At 50.2% G+C, this 25863-nt stretch overlaps 1 protein-coding gene and 1 long non-coding RNA gene across 4 annotated transcripts in view; one reads left to right on the top strand and one right to left on the bottom strand.

Moving 5' to 3' along the window:
- Window positions 1-5337: 5337 nt before the first annotated feature.
- LOC144313089 (uncharacterized) lies at window positions 5338-8690 on the bottom strand. Of its 2 annotated transcripts, XR_013378822.1 has the most exons (3): window positions 8052-8642; window positions 6009-6687; window positions 5338-5883 (listed from the first exon to the last, which is right to left on the bottom strand). It is a non-coding gene; the product is annotated as an uncharacterized LOC144313089 (long non-coding RNA). The 2 variants fall into 2 exon arrangements; XR_013378821.1 differs by having other exon boundaries at window positions 5338-6687; window positions 8052-8690.
- Window positions 8691-9474: 784 nt separating this feature from the next.
- The window catches only part of ANKH (ANKH inorganic pyrophosphate transport regulator), a 116320-nt gene continuing 99931 nt past the window's right edge, over window positions 9475-25863 (top strand). Inside the window, exon 1 of one of the 2 annotated variants that reach the window (XM_077896405.1) lies at window positions 9475-9933. In XM_077896405.1, coding sequence (XP_077752531.1) covers window positions 9838-9933 — 96 coding nt within the window. In that variant the 5' untranslated portion in view covers window positions 9475-9837. Of the gene's footprint in view, window positions 9934-10482; window positions 10570-25863 lie in introns of those variants that run through there. The other variant, XM_077896406.1, reaches the window with a different exon arrangement.

The following is a 25863-nucleotide window of genomic DNA, read 5'->3' on the forward strand; positions in this document are numbered from 1 at the left end:
TGGGGTGGCTGAGCTGTTGGGGAAAGAGGACGGACGTTTGGATGGTTAGGCCTTGCGAGGCAGAGGCATCTGTGCCACGTCGTACATATGGGGCGATGTAACACGACCGGGGGGCAGAGGGCCACGCGCGAGGCGCCTGCTGAGCTGTCCACCAGTCCGTCCGCTCTGGAGCTCCCAGGGGCCACTGTGGGCAACGGGACCCCATCCCTGACCCATCCCATTGAACCAGGATGGGCGCCCGACCCAACCTGGCCCACGCAGGGGTCCCGCTGTTGAAACATAGACCCGGGAGCTGAAGGGACCTGGTATCTAAGCCCAGGAGCTGTGGACGGGATTTTGTACTCACGGCCTGGACCAGAGAGACAGAAGAGGACAGAGGACAGAGAGGAAGGGAGGGAAGGGGCAAGAGGGAGAACAGAACTAGTGGTTTAGGGACGGAGAGGGTCCTGACGGTGGCCTTACTAGTCTAAGTTGACCTCTCTTACAGCAACCAAAGGAATTCACAGATTCACTGTGGAGAACGAACGTAACTTGTGTCACTAGTGCTCTGCAACCGACGCAGCACCACAGAGAAGCCAGTGGGAAGTGGTGATGGAGGCAGCCCGGCCCCCGCCGCCCCGACCTCCCGCCGTCCCTTCTCCAAGCCTTGCTTCATCTCCCCGTTTCTGAGAAACCGCCAGCTCCGCGGCTTCCCTCCTGGAGCCCTAGGATCACCCCATCCTTCAGCCTGGACCCCAGGCTCTGAGGGAGGGCTGCGACTCTGCCCTTCGTGGAGGCCGAGAAAAATCAAGGCCGTCCCACCTCGAGTTTAGCATTAGCTCAAGTCCAGCCATTAGGCCCCTGGGAATAAGAGCTGAACTTTACGGGAAAAACTGCAGAATGTCCTCGATGTCAGTCCCATATCAGAAAGACAACAGAGTCCACGCCCCTGGAAGAAGTTCCCATATTAGAATGAGAACAGAGCTCAATGCCCTTGAAAGCCCCACATCAGAATGTTAACAGAACTTGAGAAATTCCTCCCCCCCTCCTGAAAATCCCCTAGACCAGCCTATAAAAAACCCAGCTGTAACCCACCTCGGGGTCCAAGTCCCTGCCCCGCTGTGTCGGGTGCACTTGGACCCAAGCTCGAGCTTGTGAGTAAACCCTCGTGCGCTTGCATCGGTGTCGGCTCCTCGACGGTTTCTCGGATTCGCAACCTCGGGCACAACACCTTTGAGCTTCAGACATCAAGAGGCCCTGCCCTGGGGCTCAACAGCTTTTAAGCCCCGCGTGTGTGCGTTAAGTACCAACCTTGCCGCTTATTAGCTCTAAGACCTTAGAAATTTGCTTAAGCTTTGTGTTTATGCTTCTACTCCGTTAAAAAAAAAAAAAAAGGAGGCGGGCGTCATTGTAGCAAATTCATAGAATTACTTCAGGGATTAAATGAGATGATACGTATCAAGAATCTAGGGCAGCGGCATCTGGCGTTCAGAAAAATTGCAGTAAATATTAGCTATTGTTAGCGATAGAGCAAATAGGAGGCTGTACAAATTCTAAAGCAAATTAACTGGGTTGATGTAATATTCAAACATAAATTGGAAACGTGCTCGTGCAGCCCTTTATGATGCGCTGGCCAGGTGCACTGCTGAATGCTGCAAGCAACCGTGTTCTCTATTTGCGTGCTTGTTTGTTTAATGGCTGCTCCATGAAGAAAAGGCTTCTGATTTATTTTATTTTGTTTAAATATACATATATGCTTTATTTAAAGTAGGTTTATACTGGGGCACCTGGAGCTGGGATCAAGAGTCCGACGCTCAACTGACTGAGCCACCCAGGCACCCCCAGCCTCCAACTCCTGATCTCAGCTCAGGTCCTAATCTCGGGGTCGTGAGTTCAGGCCCTGCATTGGGCTCCAAGCTGGGCATGGAGCCTACGTTAAAAAAAAATAATAGTAAAAAATAAAAAATAAATAAATGAAAAAGTAGGTTTAATAAATATCTGATTTACACGTATCAAGATTTCACCCATTTTAGGTAGACAGTTCCACGAGTTATGTGATCACAACCACAGTCAAAATGTAAAATATTTCTATTTCCCCAGAAAGTTTCCTTGTGCTACTTTGGAATGGATCCTTTAAGCTCCCCCCCACCCCCACCCCCACCCGCAGGCAAGGGCAGCCGCTGGTCTGATTTCTGTCCTGACAGTAAGAGTTTCATCCATATTGTGCTGTTTATCAGTAGTTTGGCTTGTTTACTGGGAACAGGATTCCACAGTTTGGCTCTATCACCACTTGTTTATCCATTCATCAGGTCATGGTTATTTGGGTTGTTTCCAGGTTCGGACCATCACGAATAAAGTTGCCATAAACATCTGCATGTGGGTTCTTTTTGTGGACATACCTTTTCCTTTCTCTTGGATAAACACCCAGGAGTGGAATGGTTTGGTGAGTGTATATTTGAGTTCATAAGTAACTGTCAAGTCATTTTCCAAGGTGATTGCACCATTTTGCACTCCCAACGTGATTAGGGGAGCTCCATTTGCTCTGTAGCCTCCCCAGCACTTAGGCACTTTTGCCATATATTTAAATTTTAGCCATTTTAGTGAATGTTTAGTGGTTTTCATGCACATTTCCCTAATAAGTAAAGAAGAGGAGAGTCCTTTCATGTGTTTATTAAACACACGGATTGGAGTTATTTGTATTTCTATTGGTATGTTTTGAAAAGATTCCTATATTCTTGATAAAAGCCCTTTATCAGATATGAATTTTATAAATATTTCTCCCCAATCCATGGCTAGTCTTCTTAATTTTCTTAAGAAGAGCTTTGAGGCACCAGGGCTGTTCAGTGGTTGAGACTCTGCCTCTGGCTCAGGGCGTGACCCCCGGGGTCCTGGGATCAAGTCCCGCGTGTCGGGCTCCCTGCAGCGAGCCTGCTTCTCCCTCTGCCTGTGTCTCTCATGAATAAATAAATAAAATCTTAATGTGGTTTGTGCTTTCGATGTTGTGTCTAAGAAATCTTTGCCTAACCTACGGTCACAAAGGTTTCCTCCTATGTGTTTATCTAGAAGTATTGTAGTTATTACATTGAATCTATGATATATTTTTATTTAATTTGTACACGTGGCATGAAGTATGGCTCGCAGGTCATTATTTTGTTCCAGCAAAATTCGCTGAAACTATTATTCCATCTCCATTTAATTACCTTGCCATTTTTGTGAAAAATCAATTGGCCGTATAAGTGAGGGGCTATTTCTCATTCTTTATTCCGTGGATGTGGATGTTTCACCTGAAGCACACTGTGGTGACTACGGTAGCTTTCCAGTAAGTCTCGAAATCAGTGAACTCAAAACCGAGTTCTCCAGTTTTGTTCTTTTCCAAGATCGCTTTGGCTATCCTCAGTCCTGTGCTCTTTCTTCCTTTTCTTTGATTGGGATTCTGTTCAGTCTGTAGACCAGTTTGGGTAGAACTGATATCTTAATAATGCCTTCTGGTCCATTAATCTATCTCACCTCTCCATTAAGTAAAGTCTTCTTTGAACTCCTGATGTTTTATAGTTTTCAACATTTTTTTTATTAGCACCAGCCCTAAGTATCGCATGAATTTTAATACTACTGTCAATGACAGCTTTTAAATTTCAATTGCCAACGTCTCCCTGCTGGTATATTATAAACACGGTGGAGGACTCTAAGTGCCTTTGCATCCTGTGACCTTGCTAAGCTCATGTATTAGTCCTAGTAGCTTTCTCATAGAATCTCTGAGGCTTCCTAGTTAAACTATCTCATCATCTGCAAATAAAAAAAGTGCTTTTTCATGCCAGGGTACGTCGTACCTTTTATTTCTTGTACTTGCTTGATTGCATTTGCCAGAACCCTCGGTACGGCTTTGAATAGGAGCGGTCAGAGAAGACACCTTGCATTGTTTTCAGTCGTGGGGAGATTACGTTTGTTTTGCTCAATACTATACACCCAGCACCTTGCACCACGCCTGGCACACAGTAGACCCTCAAGAGAGGTTGCTGAATGAATGAAAACAAAGTTAGCTTATCTACATAGAGATTAAAATGGCATTGGTTTCATTACTATCTTGTCCAACTACTCAATCTATTGAGTCACAAGTAAAATTATGTAACGTGTTGCAGGTTATCATTTTGAAATTAGGAACCTTTTCGAGTATAAAAATGCTCCGGTGGGAATATAGGAATTTAGGGACAAGCTATCTAGTTGTTGTGACACCAGACTGCATATTTGTCTGATGAATTAAAACTTTAATTAATCAAATTAATAGACTCAATTAAAATGCAGTAACAATAGAACTATTGTTTGCCTCTTCTCTGGGATAGTCAAGTCTGAGAAGTGACAAAACTTGATTTCTACATATTATCAAAATGCTAAGGGTGTCCAGTTAGTACTAACTGCATCATGGAAAGGATTAATATCCTTCCCAACTTGGAGATTAGACATAAAACACTTTTAGAAAACTCAATTCAAAACATATCACTTGGTGTCTGTTATTGTCCTGGGAGTGGAGGTGAGAAATAGGAAGTGAAAGCAGATTGTAGTATTTTAAATAGTTCCTAACCTTAGGAAATTACATATTTTGTGGTAGGTATCAGACATACATTAGAAATTGAGACTAAAGCAGCTTTACATCTGATTGCCAAAATAAATAGAAGAAAAAAAATGTCAGAGGGAGCTAGAATTAGAATCTTTGTGAAACACATGCTATGTTAAAAGGGCTTTTTTAAAAAAAAAAATAGACTTTAGACCATGGATAGCTTAGCAAGAATAAAAATTTAAGCTTTATTACATATTTTTAATTATATGCATTTTACGTTATTCTGGTCATTTTCTAAAAACAAGCAAAAGCAGGGACATCTGGCTGGCTCAGTCAGTACAGCCTGTGACTCTTGATCTTGGGGTTGTGAGTTCGAGCCCCAAGTCGGGCAGAGAGATTACTTAAAAACAAGTGGGCATAGTTTGGAGAAACAGAGGCAAAGAGGTCATTTGCATTCCATTCCAGACCTAAGGTTTGCAGAGCCAGGATGAATTACCTATACACCTATCCCTCGTGTGTCGCCATCACGAGCCAAATACGAGCCAGCGAATCATCACGTGCTCACCTATATAAAGTACGTCGCTTCCAGACTCCGAATCCTGAAAGGTGCTAGTGGCTGGTATTTTTGAATGGCACCAGCAGAACCCACCCCAAAGCTTACTCTTGTTTTTTTAGTCACTTTTAAAACACAAAATAAGTTAATAGTTACCAATACACAATGTCATCAGGTTGTATAATTGGCCTGGCTAGAGGCTCCCTGAATGTCTTATTCCCTAGCAGTTATACAAAAACAAACAAACAAAAAATTTTAGCAAAACAAAATTTATAAAATGCATCATATATGGATAAGACCTGTATCTGTGCTCTGTCTAAAGCTGTCTCAAATCCTTTCCTCAGAATCAAAGAGGACGAAACAAGAAAAAAACATGCATGACGTGTATGTCTGCTGCCCATGATTGTTTTCTTCTGACTTAATTTTACGTTTTCGACACTTAAAACATGAATGTTTCCAAAGCCAAAATTAGATTGCAAAATACATTCAGAGAATTCCTTCTTCCATCCCCATCTGACCCTGTGCTCTTTCTTTCACCGCAGATAAGCACTTGAAACATTTGTGGACTATACTTCCAGTGTGACTTATTCACAAATACAAGCAAATACATGCATGTATGCACAGCCATATTCGTATTTCTCTCCCATTTTACCCCCTCCCCCCAATGCATACCATTTCAGTTTGGCACTTTGCTTTTTTTCACTTACCAAAATATCCTGCAGACCACTCATTAACAGCATGTTAGAAATAGTCCCCATTCCTTTGTGCAGTTCAACATTTGGAGGTATCCGTGTGGTCCCTTTAAAAATATTAAAGAAGTCATGAAGAGTGAGACCCGTTAACTCCTGGCACAATATAAATACCTAATTCTAGTATATGTATAGCAAAAGTTCAATTTCTGGACCGTTTACCCATGCCACTCACCTCCTACCTCCTATTGGTGGGACATGCTGAGAGTACAAACCCTGGCTTTGATCGCTGGCCCAGGCGCACAGTAACAAGGCTTCGGGCCAGAAGGACGCAGGGATGGCAAGAGTCAGGCTTGCAGCTGGTGGGAAGGGGAGGAGAAAACTTTCCTTCCTGCGCTCTGGAAGCGTGGATCGGAGCAGGTATCATGACTTCATCAAACGGAACAATATTCATATGAACTCAATTAAGCAGCCTAGAAATCAGAGGCTTCCCCACGCCGCACCCCCAATGGGCCGTGCAGTAAAATTGTATGAGGCTCCAATGTAGAACCGTAAGGTTGACCTTATAACTAGCCTACTTTGGGGTGCCCCCTACTCATTTCAAAACTAGACACCAATATCCAGAACTAATCCTTCCCCTAGAATGATCTGTTAGGCTGCTTACATGAACTCCATGATAGACCATAAATACTTGTGACCCGTGTAGATAGCTCTACAGAGTCAGTCTTACACAAATCTTTATGACATCTCCTTCCAGCTCCTGTCCGTGGCTACCGTTCCAATCTGCCGCCAGTGGGCACCTCAAGTTAAGGAAATCCGAGTTATAGAATCGGATGATTTTAGACACGACCTTTTATTCTGTTCTTTGCAACAGATATAGGGGTAACTTGTCCTTAGCCATTTAAGATCAATTCCTGAAAAAGAAAAAAAAAAAAGACACACATGTAAGTAACTTTTAGTTCTCTTTTTTAATTAGCTTCTTCAAAAATTGGAGTTAATAATTTTAAACGTTAAAACAATGGTATATGGCTGGTCATCTGTGAAATTGTTTCTGTGCAAAGTTAACTTTTTCCAAAGCTCTAAAATCAATGCCCACTTGCACTTCTGATGACATTTTGTAAGTATTTTTTAAAACTTTTTCTTCATATAAACTGCTCTATGCCCATCGTGTTAAATATTGAAAAGTATAAAAGGAAACTAATAATACTATGCAGCTGTAGCTACACACTGTAAATAGCTGGATATATTTTCTTCTGGCATTTTTCCTATATGTGTATATTTTCTCCTTACACTTTCCAGTGTAGAGCCTGTAAACCTTGCAACGTCCTTTGGTCAAAAAAAACCTGTAAATTGATGAGAAAGCTATATCCCCTGAAAGAGAACACTCTGAATCCAATGTAGATGACTCCACGATCTCTTCTTGGGTTCCATGACACTTAGAAAACTTCATTATCATCCCTTGTTTTTCTGGAGTTATCTTTTCAAACAACTACTAAGTGAAGAGAGGAAGTTAAAGAATGGCCAAAACCTCCCTTTGAAATCAATTCTCTGATTGAGTCCTTGACAGAAGAAATAATCAAATGTCCTGTCTTTCCACCTTGCCACAGGGCAACTGAAACTCAGAGGCCTCTCAAATCTAAAAAGTGCTCTTTGCCATAATCAAAGATGACACTGTCAGATCACTCATTTAGAAAGTACACTTTTGGGGCAGCCCGGGTGGCACAGCGGTTTAGCGCCTGCCTTTGGCCCAGGGCGCGATCCTGGAGACCCAGGATCGAGTCCCACGTCGGGTTCCCTGCATGGAGCCTGCTTCTCCCTCGGTCTGTGTCTCTGCCTCTCTCTGTGTCTCTCATGAATAAATAAATAAAATCTTAAAAAAAGAACAAAAGTACACTTCTAGAGTACTCGCAAAGGAAGACGGCCCTTCATGGATTCACCGGGCCTTTCCCACCGTGCCCCCTGGGCGGGAAGGCCTGTGTCTGCAAGGCCCGCAGCAGCGCCAGCAACAGTGTGGCAGGCAGGTCCTCGTCAAGAGAGCAGCCAAAGCAAACCCGGCTTGATGAGCATTGATCGGAGACCTCATCAACCCCACATTCCAGACAAAGGTCAGTGCAATTAGATTGCTTTGAGTAAAACAAGCCCATGGAAACCTAGGGTAACAGTGGATAAACCATAAGGTGATATTTGCTTTAGAAAAGAACTCCTGCCCCGAGAATGCCTTTAAATAACAAGCTCTCTTAGTATATGGCGCAGAGGATTTGGCTCCATTAAAACACACCTTTCAGGAACTTGCTATGGAGGAGAGTCCTGTACACGGGCACTTCCTGTTTTGCTGCAGAGTCTTTTAAATAATATTACTGGACACCCCTAACACAATTAATAATTACCAAATTTTCATTTTAATTATAGGGGACGTCGTCGGAGGTTACAGCAGAGCCACAGGGTAAATTGTCCTCCTCTTTCTCAAGGCCTTGCGTGGACTGTGTGGAATTTTAAAAGGTCTCTCGGAGGGCACGAAGTATGGGAAGCGTTCAATACTTGTAAATACATCGTGGAACGCCCGAGGCCTCCAGCCCGGGCACCCAGCTCATTCGCAAGGCGGAGTGTGAGGTAGCAGGCTCCTTCTTGGGTGCAAAATTACTTTATTGCTTTTGACAAGGAATTGCTTTAATTCATCGTGCAAATGAAGCTCTGCAGGCCTCGCGTCCGGTAGGGGTGGACGCGCTCCCCCAAGGTTCCGGGTCCCAAGAGGGTCTCAAGAGGCCGCCGGGGCTCCAGGCCCGAGCCCACCCGCAGGGGCGCTCCTGGGCCGCAGGTGCCGGCCCCGCCCCGCCCCGCCCCCACCGCGGGCTCCTCCTTCCTCCCTCCTGCGTCTGCGAGTGGGCCGCAACCCCGCGACCCCCCGGCGCCCCGGGAGCACCCCCGTGACCCCGCGACCCCCCGGGACTCCTCCCCCCACCGGAGCACCCCCCGCCCCCGCGACCCGCGGCGCCCCAGGAGCCCCCCCCACCGCGCCCCGGGAGCGCCCCCCGAGCCCCCGCCGCCCGTCTGTCCCGCCCCAGGTCCCCGGGGCCCGAAGCAGGCCCGCCCCGCCCGCCCTCCCCCCAGGGCCCCGGGGCTCCCGCTCCTCCGCCGCCCGCGCTCACGTCCCTGCCCGGCCGCTCCCGGGCTCCGCGGGGACCCCCACCCCGGGCTCCGCCCCTCCTGCCGCCCGGGGCCCCCGCCAGGCCCACCCCGCGCGCCCCCGGGCTCGGCGGCCGCCCCGCGGCCTCTGCCTGCGCAGCGCCCCCCGCGGCCACGGAGCGCAGGCGGCGGCGGGGGAGGAGGGCGCCGCCCGGCCCCGCCCCTCCCGGCAGCTGGGCCCCGCCCCTCCCCTCGGCCCCGCCCCTCCCAGCCCCGGCCGCCCGGCCCCGCCCCGCCCCGCCGCCAGGCCCCGCCCCTCCCGGCAGCTGGGCCCCGCCCCTCACTCCAGCCACGCCCACCCGCCCGCAAGGCCCCGCCCCTCCGCCCCAGCCCCGGCCGCCCGGCCCCGCCCCTCCCTCCCGGCCCCGCCCACCCGGCCGCAAGGCCCCGCCCCTCCGTCCCAGCCCCGGCCGCCCGGCCCCGCCCCTCCCCTCGGCCCCGCCCCGCCCTCCCCCCGCCCCGCCCCCGCCCGGCCGCCGCCGGGTCCGCGCCTCCGCGCCTCGGCGCCCGCCCCTGATTTCCTCCGCACGGCGGCGGCGGCGGCGGCGCCTCGTGCGCGGTATTTATTTATTTCCGGGCCCCGGCGCGCTTATAATGGAGCCGCTGTCCGCGGAGCCCTCCGCCGCCGCCGCCGCCGTCCCTCCTCTTTTTTTTCCCGGCAGATCTTTGTTGTGTGGGAGGCCGGCGGGGATGCGCTCGGGCTCGCGGCGCTGCTGCTAGAGCCGCCGCCCGCACCGCCGCCCGGACCGGACCGGACCCGACCCGGACCCGACCCCGACCGCGACCCGGACCCGGACCCCGACCCGACCCCGACCCCGACCCCGACCCGCCACAGCCCGCGCCGCGGCACATGAGCGTGGGGGCGGCCCACGGCGGGGACTATGGTGAAATTCCCGGCGCTCACGCACTACTGGCCCCTCATCCGCTTCCTGGTGCCCCTGGGCATCACCAACATCGCCATCGACTTCGGGGAGCAGGTGAGCCGCGCCCGCCGCGCCCGCACCCCGTCGCTCCGCGCACCCATCGCCCTCCCCTGCGCCCATCGCCCTCCCATCACCTCCATCACCCTCCCATCGCCCCATCGCCCTCCCCTGCACCCCATCACCCGCCCCCATACCCCATCACCCTCCCCTGCACCCCATCACCCTCCCATCGCCCCATCACCCTCCCCGCACCCATCACCCCCCGCCCCCACCCGCACCCGCCCCCGCGCACCCCCTGGGCCTGGGACGCCCGGGCGCCGGTGACGGGCGCGGGGAGCACCTGCCGGGAGCCCCTCCCCCCGGGGCCCCTCCACCCGGGAGCGCGGGGCCGGGGCCGGGCTCGGGCTGGGGCTCGGGCTGGGGCTCGCGCTGCCGCTGCCGGCGCCGACCTCTCCCCTCGCAGCCCCCCTGGAAAGCGGCCGAAGCCCGAGGGCCCGGGGCCGCCCCGCAGGAGGGCCTCGGTGCGGGCGGGGGTTACGTAAGGGGCTGTTATGTAAACCGCGGCCCGAGCACCGGGAGCTGCGGGCGCCCCCGCCCCGCCCCGCCCCGCCCCGTCCCCGTCCCCGCGCTGCGGGCTGATGGCGACCGCGGGGACATTCGCGTTACAATGTATCCAAGTGGATCTCCCAGGTACCTCCGATTTTTTTTTCTTTTTCTGCCCAGCTTTAGATTAGGGTGCCCCGAATGTGTCCTCACGCGCCAGCCGTTGGCCCTCTCTGGTGTGGGGTGCTTCCCTTTCTCTCTCTTTCCCGTCTGGACATTTTTGTTTGTTTCTCGTGTTTTCCCCCATTTCTCTCCATGTGGCGTCATTGCAAATCCAGCGCTGCGGACGCCAGCAGCGGGGCACCGGGTTTCCGCACTTTGCCTGCGGAGCGGTCCCCGCAGGGCCTCCAGCGGGATGCAGCTGCGGCCAGGCCTGGGGCAGGTCGGGGCCACCTTGGTGGCAGGTGCCCACCGCGTGGCCTCGCCCTTACCCCGGTAGCTCCTTTCCTCCAAGTCAAGAGGCTTCTAAGAACATCCGTAGAGAACATGCACCCCTGTCGGTGCCCTTTCAGAAGGCGGTGTGTGGGACCCCTCCAGGTGAGGGGTGTCTGCTGGAATTTGTTCCTCCCGACTCAGAACTTCTGCTAGGCTCCCTAATGCTTAGCCCACGTTGTAAGCTACGGTTTACTTCAAATTGTCTTGCCAAGAAGGGTTCACGAGATGGTACGGTCTCTAGAGACCTTTGTCTGCTAAGCCAGCAGATTGCCTTTGCTGAAATATTGTTTTTTTCTGTTGCCACTTGGGCCCTGGCAGCAGCTCACCAGGGTCCCCCAAGGGCCTCTCTGCTGTCTCACCTCCTCTCTACCCAGCTTCCCTTCTGTCATAGTTAACTGGTGACTTCAAGTGTTTCGTATAATCCGAGGAAGGGTTTTAGGACCTGAATTCAGTACACTGGCCTGCACATTTTAGATGAGCCACGTGCTGTGTGTTCACCTGCACCTTTTACTATTTTAAGGCTTCTTTTTTTGGAGCTACCCTCGAAAGGTTGTCAGAAAGCCGGGCTGCTGACCGGATCACTTCTCCTTGAACTGTTGTAGTGTCTGTGTGTGTATGCGTGCATGTTAGAGAGAGAGAGAGAGGGAGCGCACACTCACGAGTGAGAGAGGGACGGAAAGAGAATTATACGGGGTAACTGGTGGAGGTGAGAGTATGCTGTGTTGTGACTAAACGACCTGAAACATACCGTACTATTACCTCACACAGGCCTTGATTTAATGCCGGGCTGATGCAACAAGGATTTGATTCTAGTGTAAGGGAAAGGATCTCCTGAGGTCACCAGAGGGAGGGTTGACATAAACGGTTATACACATGGTTTATCCCAGGGGGTCTAATAATGCAACCGCATCCTTAAAACATCGCTAACCTAATTATCACAGCAGACAGGAGCTAAGCACGAGAAGACTTGTCTCTTTGCGCAGAAGTTTTATCAACAAGTGTTGTCTGAGGCCCTCATCGCTCACGCGCCAGTGTCTTTATGAGCTTTCAGGCTGCCTGGTGGTAGAGATAGTTTGTCAGAGTTAGGGGTGAAGGGGTGGGGAGAAGAAATTGATAGGTTTCCAAAACCATCCTTTGCCATCTGGTATCACATGATAATTGTTTTTGCAAAACAAGGTTAGAGGGACAGAACTTAACATTTTCATAACCTGAAGGGAAAGAATTACGGTAGACGAGTGACCTGGTCCCCCGTGGGAGAGAATGCAAGTGCGTTTTACCCCACCTGCCTTACAGCACAACAGAGAGGAGGAAAGTGAACCTATTTGCAAAAGTAGGACTACTTTAGACCTCAGAAAATGGACTGCTCTTGACATGGGTTTTTAATCGTGTGTTGGACGGACGCGTGCAGATCTCTACCATTCTTCTCTCAGAGTGGGCAGGTGTATTACAGCTTGCCTTCCGTGAACAATCCTTCATATTTCAGGAATTTACTAATCTTAAAGTAGAGAGGTAACCAAGGAGGTCAAAGCAGCCCTTGGGTCATACACCCTGGAGATGATCAGGAAAGGCAAAATTAAAAAATAAAATTGTAAAACATCTCTTTAGCTTTTAAGTCTCTGTCAAGAACAAAAGATAGTAGAAGATGTCTTTTTTTTCATGATTATAAACGTCTGTTTGTTTCTTTTTTTTAAATTTTTTTGAAGATTTATTTATTTATTCATGAGAAACAGAGAGAGAGAGAGAGGCAGAGACACAGGCAGAGGGAGAAGCGGGCTCCCTGCGGGGAGCCCCACATGGGACTCGATCCCCGGGACCCTGGGGTCACACCCTGGGCCAAAGAGAGGCAGACGTTCCACCGCTGAGCCTCCCAGGTGCTCCAGTTTGTTGTTTCTGTACAAAATGTGGACAGAAGTTTTAAAATGGAAATCCAGCTATATACAGGATTCCCACTGAAATTTCAAGAAACAGCACACATGTGGTTGTGTAAAGGAATTACATAGTCATGGATTATCTCAGCGCTGTCAGTGCGTGGGGGAGGGGCGGGGAGGAGCCTGATGGATGGACATTCTGTTGGACATAGATTTCCCTATAACTCTGTGGCTCAGTCAGGGAGGAAACCCAAATATCGTGGAGTGTTCCAACAAGACAGGCCAAACCTATGATCACATTTAAAATTTTGATGGTGGCAGTAATTTGCTGGGGGTAAGGGAAGGTTGATTCCTTCCTGGGAAAGAAAAAGCTGTATGGAATAGGATAACCTGCTTTTTAATATTAAACGAAACCACTGTAGGAAACAATGAGAATAGATCCATTATTGCAGAAACTAAAATAATGTTTGTAGAGCCCTGGTAGGTGCATAGGGACACCTTATGATGAAATCTAGAATTATCGTTTTATCTCTATTTCTACAGATTGGAAATCAAAGGTATTAACTGCTTGCATTCACTCGGTGCAGCACGTGGTATCAGCGAGGAGACAGAGAGGTGCGGGCATGTTGGGGGACTCGTTGGGGATCCCGCAGGTGTCACGGGGCGGAGCCCGGACCCCCCAGAGCTGCTCAGCTCCTGGCCGCTCTGCTCTCTGCCTCCTCCGGCAGGCTCGCCTGCTGAAATCCGCCCGGAAAGTTCTTAGAAATTTAGGAATAAGCTCTAGTTTTTCTGATTCCCAGTCTGGGCTTAAACTTAATTTTAGGTGTCAAATTTTGGATTTTAGGATGTAAGACAATCATAAAAGGGGCTCTCAGCAACAGGGGATGGTGACCAGGAGGTTCACAGAAGAACCAAATTATACAGATAATTCACGCTGATAAATTACAGTGTATCTTATTTTGCCTTCGGTTAAAAGGGAGGGAAAAGATCAGAAGCAGCTGACACTTTGCAATAAAATTATTTAGAAATTACTTAGTCGTCTTCTCCAGAGCACTACAGACTGCTGAGATAGATTTCGAACAATGTATTTCTTTAAAGTGGCTCCGGTGTGTCACCGTGGTCAAAGACTGTCATTTCTGTCTAAAACTAAGCTTGGTGCAAAGTCCCTGAATTCCTTGAAAGCCAAGTTCTCCAAATTATGTAGAATAAGTAGGTGAACTTTGTTTCAGGGTAATGACGCTTAAAGTGTTAAATACACTTCATTATGAAGACTTCAAAGGAGAAGACAAGGTTGAACTTGTTCTCTAAACTTAAGGAGGCATGTGTTCTGTTGGGTAATTCGCTCTCGCACAAAACCCTAACCGTGGGTATTTCCCTGATTGCCCTGAATGCTGCACTGGTTGGGTCCAATGCGATAATTCAAAGACTCAAAGGTCTTATGTGGGAGTGAAGAGTTTCCTATAAGGATTGTTACAACTGGTAGAGAAAGTTGGGTCGTAGGATGTGCAGAGTCCTTTCTAACTTGGGGAACCTGGCCTGAGGCTATCACAGAAGTGTTTCAAATCCCTATGACAAAATGGGGAAAAGGAGAGGCCCAGGAAAAATAGTTTAATAAGTGTCTTTTTTTTTTTTTTTGTCTACTAAGTAGAAAAAATATATCCCCTCACCCACCCCAGACCAGGAGGTACAAGAATGAAAAGGGTGAGTGTCTGACCTTGGCCAGTGTTGGGAAGGGACCCTATCCGAGGTCCCTAAGTGATGCAAGAGACTCCCCAGGCAGAGTTTGCCTTAAGTAATAATAGAGCTGCCCACCACGTTCCACTTTGCAAAGTACCCAGAGACGGAAATGGCAACCTCACGCCAAGTTTCCAAGCAGTTGCTGGGGGGACACTTGCTTCCCTTCAATCTATTCTGTATTAATGGAACTAATGACATTCAAAATGACATTAATTGTTTTTGGATCATAAAAATAATACATGCCAGCCGTTTAAAGTTTGGTGAAGTGGTGAAGTGTCTAAAATTGAGGACAAAACTAAAAATAACTGATTCCATCCTGAAGAAAGAAACTTATTTAACATTTTGGATGTCACCTACCCATTTTTTTTCAATGTAACTGAGATAGGTATATGTTTCGCAGAACACAGAGGTTATTTTCCCATATCACTTACAAGTATTTAAGTATGAGTTTATTTTATTGTTAGATTTTATTTATTTCTTTGAAAGAGAGAGAGCACGAGTGGGGGGAGGGAGAGGGAGAAGCAGACACCCCGCTGAGTAGGGAGCCCGGTGTGGGGCTGGATCCCAGGGCCCTGAGGTCATGACCCAAGCCAAAGGCAGACGCCTCACCGCCGGAGCCCCCCAGGTGCTCCTAGGTATGATTTTATTATTTTATTTTATTTTAATTTTATTTTATTTTATTTATTTTATTTTATTTTTTATATTTTTTATATTTTTTATATTTTATTTTATTTTATTTTATTTTATTTTATTTTATTTTATTTTATTTTATTTTATTTTTTAAAGATTTTATTTATTTATTCATGAGGGACACAGAGAGAGAGGCAGAGACTCAGGCGGAGGGAGAAGCAGGCTCCCTGCAGGGAGCCCGACATGGGACTCGATCCCGGGGCTCCAGGATCTCGCCCTGGGCTGAAGGGGCGCTAACCCGCTGAGCCCCCCAGGTGCTCCTAGGTATGATTTTAAATAGAAGCATCATATCCGATTATAGCGGCGTAATTCCCTTTGCAGAATGTTCTCCTCTTGTTCTTTTGTTTGTTCTTTTATTATTTACCGAGTGCCTACTTTTCGTGATGGTATTTATTTTTTATGCCTTTTTATTATCGAAGAGCAGTTGGCATACAATGCGGCGTTGGTTCCCCACGTCCAGCATAGTGATCTGACCATCCTCCGCCTTCCCGCGCTCTGCAGGAGAGCGAGTTGCTGCCAGGGTGCTGTTGACCGTGCCCCACGGTGCCCCCAGTGCTGTGCCACGACTTATTTGTTCTGTAACTGGAAGTCTGTGCCTCGTAATCCCCTTCAACGGTTTCTTCCCCCATTTGTTTAAATGCTGAGGCTTCTTGTTTCCTGCGATATAAAGTTTCAGTGAGCATCTTTGTGTACTAAGTAGATAATGTGTTTTTCCTGTCGGCCTCGGGCTTTATGCCTCGCGTAATTTGGTGCCTATTTCAGTCTCTCATTCATACATGGAAAATGAGGTCACTCTTTTCTGGCAGTCCGTATTTAGTCAAGGACACTGTGACCTCCTTAGTCCAAGTGATCCTCAGCTCTCCAGGTGTTTGCCAGTTCTCTTTAGATGTTTATCTGCATTGGAAGTGTCTCTCTTTCGATGCACTCAGGTAGGTAGATTATTTCTGGAGCCACGGAGCTATCGGCCTGTGGCCCGTTCCTCCACTTATTTATTTCTTGACGGGTTTGATGACTGACCTAATGACCACTTTGTCAGAATGCTTCTTCCCCAGCCTCTCCTTCAAGAGATCATCAAAGTCTTCATATATGGGGGCAGCATCTAAGTATCTTTCTAGGAATGAATCAAATTCTTGGAAAGCTGTGAGTCCCGAGTCCTCTGGTTTATGGTACGTCTCTCTCCTTTAGTGTGGCAAGTCCGGTGTGTACCCGTGCTCAGCGCTGTGGCTCCCGTGCCCCGGCCCTCCCCGTCCGACTTTGGGCAGGCTGTGTTGGGATGGGAGGCTGAGAGACCCCGTGTGGAAAATCATCCTTTGTGAGTGGGAGTTGGAATAAATAAACCTCATTAAACTCATCCCAGAGTGACTTGGGTGATGCCTATATTTAAAAAAGTCAATCTGGTGTTTTTTCTCCCTGTGACTCCCTGAGTTGCTGTGGAGATGCGCTAGAAATACCAAGGACTCTGTTTTCTGCGACATTATCTGGACATGAGCTGCCTATAGGATTGCACATCTTTCTTGATAACTGAAGGTTATCCCATAAAATGCAAATTGTTGGTTTCTTTTTGTTTTTTTAGTCTGAGAATTATTGTTGCTGGAGATGCGTATCACGTATTTGTCCGCCTTATTCAGTAAATACAGTATGCAAAAGGTGCTGTGACATTTCTTGGTGTCTTATAAGTTTCTGCTGTGCTGAGAAACCGGGGATGTCTGCTGACAGGTGATAGTCAAAATACTTAGAGTTTGGCACCGACCAAGACAATAGAAATAACAAAATAATAATTAACAGATTAGGTAATACAAGATGAGTACTTTTTAATTATTTGCTTTGTTATCTGCCCTGGGCCTAAGACACCAAAGCTTGTTAGAATTCCATGAAACGTGAAGAGTAAATCATTTTGGAGGCCTCCTTTGGGACAAAGCGTATGCACCTCATGACCCCTGCTTTCCTACCTGCACTGATTGTGTTTGAGAGTCGGCATGGAGCAGTGACCTTTGAACGGGGGAGGCACTGCCGCCTTCGACACGGCCCTGCCCGCAGGTCGCTTAGGTCCCGGTTAAGAAAACATACACGGGTCACTTCTGCCGTCACGGGGCACACGTGTAATTACACAGTGCAGTCCGTGACAACACGCGCAGGATGCTCGGAAGTCGCAGTCGGGCGGGTCGGAGCCGCCCTCCGGCTGTGGTCGCCTGCCTCCTCCTCTGCGAATGCCCTTGTCACCAAAGAGGGACGCGCCCCACCTGCAAAGGTGGCTGGAGGGTCACAGAAGAGGCACACGTCTGACTCCTGCATAGCAAGCCATCCACCCTCAGAACTGCTGGTTTGTTTTGTGTTTGCTATTTCCATGGTTTGGGATCGTTCAGCTGCTGTTCCAACCAAATCCCGCTCACGGTTGAGGACAGATGAGCTTAAAATGACAGAGAGGACGGTGCCCTTGGTCAGCTAGTGGACCGTGCATCACAACGCTCAGCTGCTTCCTTGCGATTGTCCCTTTCTACCAAAAATGTTTTCAGAGTCCACCCTGGGAAGGCAGATGACTTGGTTATTGCTCAGGGCGGTGGGGGTAAGTTCTCCCCCCGATGAGTTACCTGGTTCAGGAAATGCCCCCTGGGGTCCCCGGGACAGATGGACCAGCCTTGTTTCGAGTTAGGGGAGTACATTTTGGTCTAAGTCAGCTCCCAGGTCCTTGCTGGTTTTGCATTTTTTGTGGCATTTGGCGATCTTTAGATGGGCCAGGCTGTCGAAGAGTCTGACACCTTTGGCACGCTTAGAGGACTGCTTTTCTGTAAAGATGGGCTTGGCGGCACAGACGCGGGGCCGCCTCCCGAGTCGAGGGGACATAGCCGTCCCCGGCCTGGGGGTGGCTCCTTGCCCTGGACTGTGGGGAGGCGAGAGGCGCCCGTGCGCACCTTCAGGTGCACTTCACCGCACGCTTCCTGCGCCCCATTGGCCTGGACAGAGGGGGATCCCTGGCTGAGCAGCTGCAGAGGTGACTGGGAGGGAGGGGCTGAGGCCCCTCAGGACGTTTAGCTGGAATGAAGCGACTGAGGCGCAGACCGTCCGCCGGCAGGTGTAATGCTGCTTCCTCCAGGAGGCCAGGGAGCCAGGTGGGAGGGGGCAGCAGGTGGCCCTGTGGCTGGGCTGTCCTGGGATATGAGAGTAAAGGTGGCGTATTCTGTGAGCGGCCCCAGGACAGCAGGTGTGGGTCCGGGAGCTCTGAGGTCCCGTCGTCCCGTGCCCGCGCCTGTGTCCACTCCAGGTCACGGTCTTAACTAAGCGATAACGAGCCCACGTCGACAAGCTTCTGGGAATCCCCGCTCGGTCTCTTAAACATGTGGCGTGACGCCTGGGGAGGTCTCGGAGTCTCTGTCCTTTGCGGTGCCACCTGGCCCCGGGGGCCTGTTGTGCCTTCAGAAGCGGCCGCGCCGCTGGGGCCGCAGCCCGGACCCCAGAGATGTGCGGGCCGTGCGCGCCTCGGGCCGGAGGGCAGGGGGTGCAGAGCCTGGCACGGCTCGTCGCCAGGGAGCGCGCTGTCGGGCTCCTGAGTGCCTCGGCGGTCTGGCAGCCAGGGCCCAGCGGCTGGGACGGGGCACCACAGTGCCTCGCGGGGACACGGTGACGGCGCCTCTGCACACAGCTGCAAGGCCGCCTTTGCTCTTCTAGAATTCTTACTTACTCAACTTAGGCTTAAGGTGCCTTCCTTCGGGGTGGGGTCCTGGCAGGCTCGTTTTCCTTCCTTTGTACAAATGGAGGCGTGGGGCGCCCGGTGGCCCCGAGGTTGGGTGGCTGCCTCCGGCCGGGCTCCTGATCCAGGGCTCACCACTTGGCCTCCCGCCCGTGCCTCACTCGCTCTGACTGTCTGGTGAGTAAAGCCTCCAAAGTAAAAGAAGTAAACCACGACCTGGGGTACAGTGACACAGGGAGGCGTGCAGGCCTCGTGTGTATGGTCCCTGAGCCATGCCAAGTGCCAAGTGCCATGTGTGTGTGACCAGACGTGGTGGCAGCGCGCAAGTCCGTCAGCCCGCAGGACTCGCTGCCCCACACAGCCCCGCTCTGATGGCCGAGGAGGAGCTCCTTAAGGAATCCTGCAAAATGACACGTGCACTTTTGGTCCCAGATCACTGAGTTTCGGGCCACTAATTATTATCCCGTTGTGTAGTACCTGTTATTCTTTCTTCTTGTAGAACATGGCTTGCTGTTGCAGATTGTAGTGGCTTCCAGCCGGGTGGAGACTTCGGCTTCCCGCATAAAATAACTGTTTTCGTTTTCCTGTCTGGTGTTTTTAATTCTTTTGATGAAATACATCCTTCAATCATACCAACTGCCCATAATTTTGATGTTCGGACCTGATAAAAATTAAAGCCTGATTTAAAAGCTAATATCATAGAGCAAAACCTGGTACATACACATACAACGGATCATTCCTCAGCCTTAGAAAGGATGGAATTGTGATGTACAGTTTTAATTGACATGAAAAGCCACTGGGAAAGCCTGTGGCTTTTTGAAGATTTCTCCTTTCAAAAGAACAACACTTATTACTTTTATCCTAGTTATAATCATTTTCATTCTAAAGGGGAGGAAACTAAACAAAAAGAAGAAAGTAAGAATCATGGGCAAACCCACCACCTAGAGGTAACGGCCGTACCTTATTTTGCCATGTGTTCTTCTAACCTCTTTTTTTTTTTTTTTTTTTGCATGTATTTTAAAACAAAATTTTAACCTCTTTCCATTTTACATCATAGGCAGTTTTCCTTTAAGTGCTCATCTAGCTCACGATGATTAGTAGCCTCCCAGCATTCTCTCGCGTGGAGATGCCATAATTTATGTATTCCCTTGTGGTTAGATGTTCAAGGTGGTTCTGTTTCGTTCTATTATGAATAATGGTTGGGAACGTTTTTATCCAGAGATCTTTGCACACATCTGACTACTTCCTTGGGTTAATGCTAGAAATACCCGCGCACGAGTGCTCCCTCCCCAGGCTCCCTCCCCGGGCTCTGGCTTCCACGCGGGCCCGTGTGGCTGTGCCGTGTCCCCGCCTGGACGCCGCTCCATGGTCCGGGGAGCCTGCCGCCAGGAACCTCCGTGCAATCTCTCTCAAAGCTCCTTCAAATGATTTCTTTTATTAAAAGCGTTTTGTTTAATGCTGAGAGAGCAGCTCAGGTTTTCATGATGCAACACTTTTAAACTGTGTCAGGACTTCCATGCTTCTCCGTGGGCACATTGTGGACCAGATCCCTGCTCTGCATGGGGTTTCACATCAGCCCAGGGAGGAAGAAGATCCTGTCGGCTTTACTTGCATGTTGGGAAAATACCTGTTCTGACAGCTTTCAAGACAGAGACGAGTGCTCTTTTTTTTTTTTTTTTTAAAAGATTTTATTCGCTTATTCCTGAGAGACACACAGAGAGAGGCAGAGACACAGGCAGAGGGAGAAGCAGGCTCCATGCAGGGAGCCCGACGTGGGACTTGATCCCGGGACTCTGGGGTCACGCCCTGGGCTGAGGGCGGGCACTAAACCTCTGAGACACCCAGGCCGCATACTTTTTTTTTTTTTTTTTTCTTTTTAAGATTTCTTATTTATTTGGGAGAGAGTAGGGCTGAGGGAGAGCGAGAGAGAATTTCAAGCAGATTCCCTGCTGAGCAGGGAGTGCGAGGTAGGGCTCCATCCCATGCCCCTGAGATCTTGAGCCAAAATCAAGAGCAGATGCTTACCCAGTGGCCTGAGCCCCCCAGGGGCCCCAAGAGGTGCTCTCCTGATGCGTTCAGTGGTGCTCAAGCAGTGTGCTTCCTAGAACTTCCCAGGTGAGCACCTGGGAGAGGAGACAAAGCTCAGCTTTCTGGATGCCAGGCCTCAGGCTCCGCGTGCACCTGGGCGTCCCCTCCCGCTTCAGAGGTGGACGCGGGAGAGGAATGGCTGGGCCCTGGGGCGGCTGCGGGCAGTGGCGGGGTGCTAGGGAGCTGCGGAGGGGCCTCGGGGGTGCCCTCTCCTCTCGCCGGACCCGCCAGCTGCTCTGGGTCTCCCTCGGAGGGGCGCCCGCTGGGGCTCCAAGGCCTCCCCCTACATCTGCACCCGCTGGCCCCGAGCCGAGCAGAGCCAGTGGCCGTGCGCGCCATCCAGGAGGCGCCCGCCAAGGTGCCGTGATGAGCCCCCCGGGAGCCGGGTGGTGCCCGCTGCCCCCGCGTATTTGTGCGCTGCCCCGACTGCCTGGCTCGGGGGTCTGCAGGGGGCTGGGGGACCCAGCCGGCTGCAGGTGACCCGGAGACGCGGCTTGGGCGACACGTATGCCAGCGGGCCTGCTGTTGCCTTTTTTTTTTCCCCTACTTTGGGAAAGAAAGACGTTTAATGCTGGATTTTCTCAGTAGTTTGGTTTTGTCTTGATTTTTTTTTTTAAGTTGAATTCCCGGAATGTATCTAGGTAACTTGTGCTTTTTGAAATGATAGGTTGCATTTTGAATTGTAGGCTGCGTGTGCCAGAGACGCGGAGGGGAAGGGCCGCGCACCAGTGGGCCCTTCTCTGGTTCAGACCCGGTGGGAGCGGCCTTCCTCAGTTTCCATGACAGTCATGACAGTGACCCAGCAAAGAATTTGCTAAGTGAGAGCACGGCAGGTGCTTCGTGGGCTAGAAGCTGTGACCTGTTTCTCCGGGTGCTCATGGTGCTGGTTCCGGAGCGTTTTTTCCGGTAAACACTGGGGACCATGGAACTCAGGGCAGAGCCTCTTCACCGAGGTGTCCATTCGACGATGCTTCTCGGGCACCTTCTGTGTCCCGGGCACAGTGTTAGTCACTAAGGACAGAGTAAGAAAAAGGATGCACAGCCGTCGTCCCCCAGGACAAGCAGGTAGGCAGGCACTTTGTACAGAATGCTCTCCCCTCTGGGATGCTCTCCCCTAGGACCATAGGGGGGAACCTTCACCTTTAAGGGTCAGAGAGGTTTGAGCTGAGACCTGAAGAGAAGCGTGTGTCCCCATCCTGAGAAGCAGAGGGATTCCAGCTGAGGAATGACGGATGCTCCCCGGGATATGGGCAGGGAACCAGCCCGGAGGGGGCAGCGGCAGGACTCCGGGGCAGCAGGGCGAGCAGACCCCAGGCTGGCAAGGTTCCAGTGCTGAGAGCAGCGGGAACTTCCAAGGGCTCCTGGTAGGAGGGGTGCAGCAGGCTTGGATCTGCACATTTGAAAGAGGATTGTGGTTTCAGCAGGGCGAGTTCAGGGGCGGGGAGACCAGCCACAGGAAGACCACAGGAGAGGTGGCCCAGCAGAGGGCTGGGTGGCCGGGAGAGCCTGAGGGGCCGTCTAGACTCGGGAGGGCTTCGCCGCGGACAGCATTGGGGGGGGGGGGGGGCGCCGGGGCGGGCAGGTGCTGGTGTCACCACCCTCTGCAAGAGCTGGTCGGGAGTGAAGGGAGCCAGTTCCGTTCTCATCACACTCGGTGGCTAATGGGTTTAGTGAACTGGGAAACAGCTTGCCTGGGAGCGGATAGCGGGTAATGGGGCCACGGGCGTCCTTGGTGTCTGCAGAGCCCTCTTTCTGGCTCCCTGTCTCCCCCTTCCTCCCTCTCCCTTCTTCTTTCCCTCTGTCTCCCCGCCCTCCCTGGAACAACTTGGTTATAGTCTTTATACGTGAGGGCTTTTTGCATTTGTACCTGAATGCAAATGCTGAGAATATTCATTTTTCCCTCAACATGTAAAAATGCTTTGTTACAATGCAGTCCGTTCTCAGCCGTTTGCCTTCATGCAATAGCAAAAGCTGGAAAATCCAACCACATTTCTCAATATTTGGCGCTGGAATATAGAAGTAAGGACTTTGGGGGAAGGAAATTTATCTGCATCATCATGGTGCTGTGCCGAGGATACGATTACACTTGCGCCAGGTGCCTGGTGACAGCGGAGATGCCATCTGGAATTAAATTTGATGAGGCTCCCTGCTTTGCTCTTTCTGTATATGAAACGTCTGCTGGGTAAACAGTAGGGAGTGGACTAGCCTTAAGGGGTTCCTGTTACGGCTTTATGTCTGCTCATCTGTTCTTTAGTGTTGTCTGGAGCTTACAGGCTGGTTATAATTCATAAAATGCACCTACAGTACATTTTGCTGTAGAAATATTAGAAGTCGTGGTTAGGTTTCCAGGCCATTCCACCCAAGTTCTTTAACCCTTAATGTCATTAACGTGTGTATCTGCAATGAGGAGGAGTCGAAGACCATGCGGTATAGAATAGTAGGAATTGAGAAAAGCAGTGACAGTGAAAATTGTCATTTGTCTGAATTAACTTTAAGAACAGTTGGCTTGACAACAATCAGAAAGGTGATGGCTGGGAGGGCGGAGGTTGGTGGCACCCGCCTAGAGGTCGGGTTAGCCTAAAACCCGGGCATGGGAAACACAGCACCATTTGAAGTGTCTGGCGCAGGTGGTACCCGGCCCCACGTGAGCAGTTCACAGGGCATCCCGGTGTCGAGTCACTGCGCTTTACCCGAAGCTAATAAAATATCGGACCTCAATTATCTGTCAGTAAATACAGTAAATAAGAAGGTAAAATAAATGTGTCTTCTTGATGCACGTTAGTCATCAGCTGTGGTGATGATAGTAACTTGCTCTGTGTTCTAGTGAGCAATAATGTTTTCTTAAGATATTATGTATTTACTCATGAAACACACAGATACAGAGGGAGAAGCAGGCTCCCTGTGGGGAGCCCGATGCGGGACTCGAACCCGGGACCCAGGGGTCACACTCTGAGCTGAAGGCAGATGCTCCACCACTGAGCCTCCCAGGTGCCCCCATTAACATGTTCTTGAAGAATAATGCAAAAGCAGCACTTCGTAGTAAGAGACCCATAAGCCACGGGGAAGCTCAGGGTACAGATGAGAATTTGGGGGAAGTGAAAATAGTTTCTGTAATTGGACCGAATCCATACTGTAAAACGAGTATCTCTAATTATATATTATATCCAGACATTTTTTTTTTTCTTTTTGAAAATCAGTCACGTCATCTCCAGCCTAAGACAAATGGGGATGCCGGGGATTACACCAAGAGCCAAAGACTTGGACTTAATCCTTTTTTTTTCTTTTTATTTTATTTTGTTTTTTTAAAGATTTATTCATTTATGATAGACATCGAGAGAGAGAGAGAGAGAGAGAGAGAGAGAGAGAGAGAGAAGCACAGGAGGAGGGAGAAGGAGGCTCCATGCCGGGAGCCCGACGCAGGACTCGATCCCAGGACTCCAGGATCGTGCCCTGGGCCAAAGGCAGGCGCCAAACCACTGAGCCACCCGGGGATCCCCCCCCCTTTTTTTCTTTTTAGTTCAGCAGAAGTGAGTAACCTTATTTCAGGGTGCAACAAAATGAACATTGCCCTTCCCTTGCCTGGTGCACACTTCACTTTCGTAGGGGACTTGATAGTTCATAAAATCTGTGCTCATTAAACGTGGTAGTTGTCTCAGGACGCAGAGGCGCACGGGTCACCCTCCCGGTAAGGAGCGCTCACCGTACACTCTGCACTTCCCGTTGCGAGGGCCGATGCTCCGAGGCCCATGTTCTGTGTCACAGCAGGGCCAGGGTGCTACTACGTGTCACGGCGGGGGACGCCGATAGCGGCGTTAGTGATATTAATAGCGATGAACAGTCCAGTTAATAGCAAACAGTATTGCTACTGAGCCCATCTTGGCTCCCTCCGTCTAATATATCGCCGGAGAGCCTGTAATAGTTTTCTGTGCAAATGGTTTTATTTATTTTAATAGCTTTATGAATTACCTGTATATGGTTAACATTGTCCGAGGGGAAAGTCCTTTGCTTTAGGGATTCTGGATGGGTTACGTACGTCCCTTACCATGACACGAAACAAGAGAATCCGGTAAAAAGCAGAACTAGAGTGCTTTCCGTCTGCAAAATCCAAATGAAAAGGAACGCACTTGGGACGCACCTGCCGCCCCAGGTTCAGCAAGAAGAAATGTGATCCCCGGCATACGCCAGTCCTGAGCAGCTGAGGTTGACAGTGAGTCCAAAGGGGGAAGCGTAGAGGTGAGAGTCGAGCGTTCTTGAAACGCAGCACCGCGCCGTGAACCGAAGGCTCTGTCCTCCTTACCCCACAGTGGTGATGGTGATGTGTGCTTGTTGGTACTTATTTCCCTTTTGAGCTTATTAAATCATTGATTACTTAGCCACGGCAGCGTTTTGATAGTTCTGTGTTGTTTGAGGTTTCCCTTAGCAGAGTATAAAATATTTATGGGCTGTTTGAAAGAGGCCAGATTTTCTCTTTTTAATGGGATGGCATTCTGTTTTAGAAAGGAAGAAAAGACAAAAAAAAAAAAAAAAACCTACGGTGTAGAGCCCGGATTTGTCATCAGGCTGGTAGTGGGGCTTTGAAAATAAAGCCGCTGACCGGCTGGCCAGGAACGTGGTACAACTGATCCTGTAGGGACTCCGGGCGCCTGTCGTCTGCCTGTCGGGCGGTTTCCACATCTAGATGTAGAAAAAGCCCTTGGATGCCTGTTCTGTTGTTGCTTTTTCCAGGGGTGCACAGGTCCAGGGCATAAAAGCATTTCCCTCCCTTGTCTCATACCCTTTGAGGTATTTTTGTTTATTTGCTTGGTTTTTGACTTTTTGGTGGGAACAGGGAGAGAGAGGATGAGGGTGAGTCGAGGGAGATAAACCACTGTTTTTTTT

This window comes from Canis aureus, chromosome 4, assembly GCF_053574225.1.
Source record: "Canis aureus isolate CA01 chromosome 4, VMU_Caureus_v.1.0, whole genome shotgun sequence".
In the NCBI taxonomy this organism is placed as follows: domain Eukaryota; kingdom Metazoa; phylum Chordata; class Mammalia; order Carnivora; family Canidae; genus Canis; species Canis aureus.